This window comes from Aplysia californica, unplaced genomic scaffold (genome assembly GCF_000002075.1).
Source record: "Aplysia californica isolate F4 #8 unplaced genomic scaffold, AplCal3.0 scaffold00231, whole genome shotgun sequence".
NCBI lineage: Eukaryota > Metazoa > Mollusca > Gastropoda > Aplysiida > Aplysiidae > Aplysia > Aplysia californica.
Window position 1 is genome coordinate 948,477 of NW_004797501.1, and position 4,158 is coordinate 952,634.

General features: G+C 41.1%; 1 protein-coding gene across 1 annotated transcript; it reads left to right on the forward strand.

The window, feature by feature from the left end:
• Positions 1 to 1,761: 1,761 nt before the first annotated feature.
• Positions 1,762 to 3,636, forward strand: LOC106011979. The gene has a single exon (XM_013083427.2). It carries the CDS (start codon positions 1,993 to 1,995, stop codon positions 2,611 to 2,613), a length of 621 nt encoding a protein of 206 aa, XP_012938881.1. The 5' UTR covers positions 1,762 to 1,992; the 3' UTR covers positions 2,614 to 3,636.
• The last annotated feature ends 522 nt before the right edge of the window (positions 3,637 to 4,158 follow it).

Sequence of the window (4,158 nt, forward strand, 5' to 3'; positions counted from 1 at the left end):
CCCCCCACGTCCGTTCCACTTATCTTTGCCCACAATATGTAATATGTGGGTGCTCCTTGGTACACAGCCGTACCGAACAGAAACATCTGGTTTACTTGATTTTGACCCTGAGCGCTGCTCGCATGTCCCTGACAAGACCTAGCTATACCCACTTCCACCCCATCTGGGTGAGCCCGAAATATATGGGCCTTGAACCCACTCACCCATGCCCAGCCCATAAGTTTCTGACAAGCCCATGTCTTCCTCACTCACTTGAATAGCACCACGCTGTACCGTACCATGTATAACAAGATGCGTTATAATATTTATTGCCTACATTCATTCAAATAATTTAGAGGGCCAGCTGCTTCCAATCTGCTTTTCACGGCCATTCCAGGCACTGTAAGGTATACTTTCCTAGAAAAAATAGATAAAATATGAATATGTCCCTACACGGGAACCGATTCAAACGAGGGTACTCCCATCCATTTCGGGCTGACAAAATATAAACGCCTACTTTGTAGAAAAAAAACACCTGTTTCCTTGTAAAGTCAACCTATATAAAGCCGGGCTATGGAAAGAGCTATAAAAAAAAAAAGAAATCGACCCTCTGGGAAAACTCTGCAATTGCCGACAAACGAGAAGAGAAAGAAAGAAAGAAAATATTTTTTTTTTTTTAAGGGAAAAAGAATAATTCATTTTGATAGGTCATACATCATTTATTAGTTTAAAGATAAAACACAGAAGAAAAAAATGTGATACTTAGACTTCTGTTGATTTTAATTTGACCATTAAAAAACACAAAAAACAATAATATTATATTGTTTTAGTTTTTAAAAAATAACAGATCTCTTGACAGTGACGTAAAACATCTCTCTGATTCCGATCTTTGCAGTGAGGAATGATAGTCGGGAAACTTTGTTTTCACACGGCCAATTCACGGAAGACACAAAATCATTCTGAAAAGGGGGGGGGGGGGGTATAGTTTGAGCTTGACAAAGCATGTTCATGTAATATGAGCACTTGGGATAATATGTGTAGAACGAATCGGATAATGAGCATGGGAGAGAGGGAGAAAAGGGGGAAGAAGGAACTGCATTTTTGGGCATTTTGAGTTATCTATACCATGCTGATCAGTTTGACGAGATCTTTCTTCTCTCAAAGCGAAAAGGTGCTATCTCTACTAGTTTTCGAGTTATAAAATATCCGAGTTACGTCGTATCGAAAAATCAGGACGTATTCAATCTCACGAAGAGTCGTATCATATCATACGTCACTTCGTGAGATACAATAACAATATACTGCTCTCTCAGTATCAGTCATTGCCAATCTCACGAAGGGACGTATCGCTTTCAACAGTGGTTCATAGGCATTGGCATTTGGCCTCTCGCAGCCCTTAAACGTGCCAATGGGCAATCTGGCATGAGGCAGTGGAAGTTCATGCAGTCATTACGCACGTAGTCTTGAAACTTGTTTACAGAAACTGCGATTTTCTGCTGAAGCTCTTTAAAAACGTGTGCCTTTTGGCTGATGTTATCTCTAAATGCCAGGGTGCTACTGCGGAGGAGTCTTTTGAGTTTGACAATTCTGACACTGATCCATCATTTCAACCGGGGCTGTGTGAAGCTAGGCGTTGTAAAGAGGAAGTTTTTGCAGCATGCGATAGGTGTGATGCTCTTTTTTGCTACGTTCATTTTTTGGAGGACACAAATGTGTGTGATCATGGCAATAGGAAGAAAACAGCATTGACCAAGAAAAAGAGGAAAAGAAAACAGAATTGACCAAGAAAAAGAGGAAAAGAAAACAGAATTGACCAAGAAAAAGAAGGAAAACAAAGCAGTGAAAGAAAATAGAAAGGTGCCTGAATCCAGTGAACAACCAGAACATTTCGTTCTTGAAGGCTCACGAAAAGAACATGCAGTTGAAAAACATCCACGAATCAATAAGCAAAAGGCAGCCAAGAGAAAATTGGCTTCAGATGAAGATTATTTCAGCCCTTATACAAAGAAAGTCATGCCTGCAAAAAAAATGAGGGAAGCCTGCTTAGGTGTTACGTGCAAGAATAGAGCACTAGAGTGTGATACAATCACAGAGTCACTGAGGAAAGACATTTTCCAAGAATTCTATTCACTTGCAAGCCTCCAACTCCAACGTGAGTTCATTCTGCGCCATGTAGTGAACAGTGACAAGAAAAAGGAAAGCTCACACCAAAGTCGGCGCCAGAAGACCAATGTATATTACCTGACTGCTCAAGGAAGCCTTGTTAAAGTTTGCAAAAAACTCTTTTTGAACACTTTAGCCATGTCAGACAGAACAGTGAGAACAGCCTTCAAGAAATTGACACCCAGTGGAACAATAGAGAAAGAAAGAAGAGGTGGTCGGCAGTCAGCTAAAATTGTTGAAAGAGACACAAAAATTCGAAATGACATTGAAGAGCACCTGCGGCGGTTCCCAAGGATGGAGTCGCATTATTGCCGTGCAAGCACTGCAAAGGAGTATCTGCCCCCAGACCTGAACCTTAGAAAAATGTACTCCAGGTTTCTAGAGCAGTACCATGGGACTGACCCCCTCCAAGTTTCAGTACGTACAGTCGAGTGTTCAAAAAAGCAAATATGGCGTTCCACACCCCCATAAAGGACCAATGCTCACTGTGCACAACGTTCTTTGAAGGGGATGAAACAACAAAGGCTGAACTCAAGGACGCATTCGAGAAACATGTCTCTGAAAAGAAAAGAGTAAGAGAAATAAAGGAGGAATGCAAGCAAAGAGCATCAACGGATGAAACAGTTCTGAGTGCTACATTCGATCTGCAGCAAGTAATCTATCTTCCCATCTCGAATGAAAGTGCTTTGTTTTACAAGCGGCGCTTCTCCAACTATAACCTGACTTTTTATAACCTCGGAAATGCTGACTGCCACTGCTTCCTGTGGAATGAAAGCCAAAGCAAGCGTGGAAGCTCAGAAATATCCACAGCTGTGTTCGAAGCGCTTCAGCACTATGACAGTTGTGGAAAAAAGATAGCATACCTCTTTTCGGATGGCTGCCAGGGGCAGAACAAAAACACTATCATTCCAACAATGTTGCTATACTCTGTGAACACACTTCCAAATCTCAGAGAGATCTCTCAGCGGTTCTTTGTGACAAACTACGGCCAAATGAGGGGGACTCTGTTCATTGCACTATCTTCTCTGCGATGTCTGCAGCTGGGAACGTCTATGTACCAACAGAGCTGACGCCCATATTCAGACTTGCCAGAGTAAAGCAGCCTTACACCACGATACCACTTGAGTTCTCTGACTTTTGGAATTTCAAGCAATTGTCACTCGACCTGTGTGTTCTGGGAGTTCAAAGAGATTCAGAGAGTGACACTATCAACTGGAACAAAATGATGTAGTTCAGAGTTCTGAAGGAGTGCCCAACAACAATATTCTTCAAAACCAGCCATAATGAGTCAGCGTACAGAACAATCCAATTGAAGAGACACACAAAGCAAACCACAGAGAGTTTCACTCTCTTGAAACTCAACACAGAACCAACCAAAGTTCCAATGGCTAAGTACAATGACTTAGTGTCGCTGTGCTCTGGCGTAACGCCAGTGGTAAGACAAGCTGATCACAAGGCTCTCTATTTTTCACTTCCCCATTAAATTTGACTGAGATATTCTTGGATACTCATAGTGTTACTTACTCATACATCTACATTATGTGAATTGCTGTCCAACATGGTTACAGTTCAAATGAGCTAAAACAGCTCCAAAATATGTCTTTATTTGTTCAAATTTTCTTCAATAAACAATTGGTAATCGTAGTGAGATCTCATGTTTTTTATGCCATTGTGATTTGGTTTTCTCATTTTGCGTATTATGAAACAAAAATTAGAAACACAGTGTTTTTCCTTCCTGCAATACAAAGAAAATGTAATAATACGACACTTGGTGAGATGTCCATTGATGATGGGACCGATGAAGGTATATTTCACGAAGTGACGTATCGGATTTTCTCCCGATTTTCTCACAGGAATGATACAATACTGCCGAAAACAGCATGTGGAGTGAAAATGTACCGCTCAAAGAAGCTTTGATCCAAACCGCATAGATTCCAGTCTTCCGGTTTTGACGCTAGAGCAAAAAGAAAAGTGCCAAAAACTTTAAAGCTCTCTCCTGCAAAACTCTAATTTTGC

Bases quoted from the DNA above. Each gene is read 5' to 3' on its own strand.
- LOC106011979 (XM_013083427.2), top strand. From the start codon at position 1,993: ATGCCTGCAAAAAAAATGAGGGAAGCCTGCTTAGGTGTTACGTGCAAG.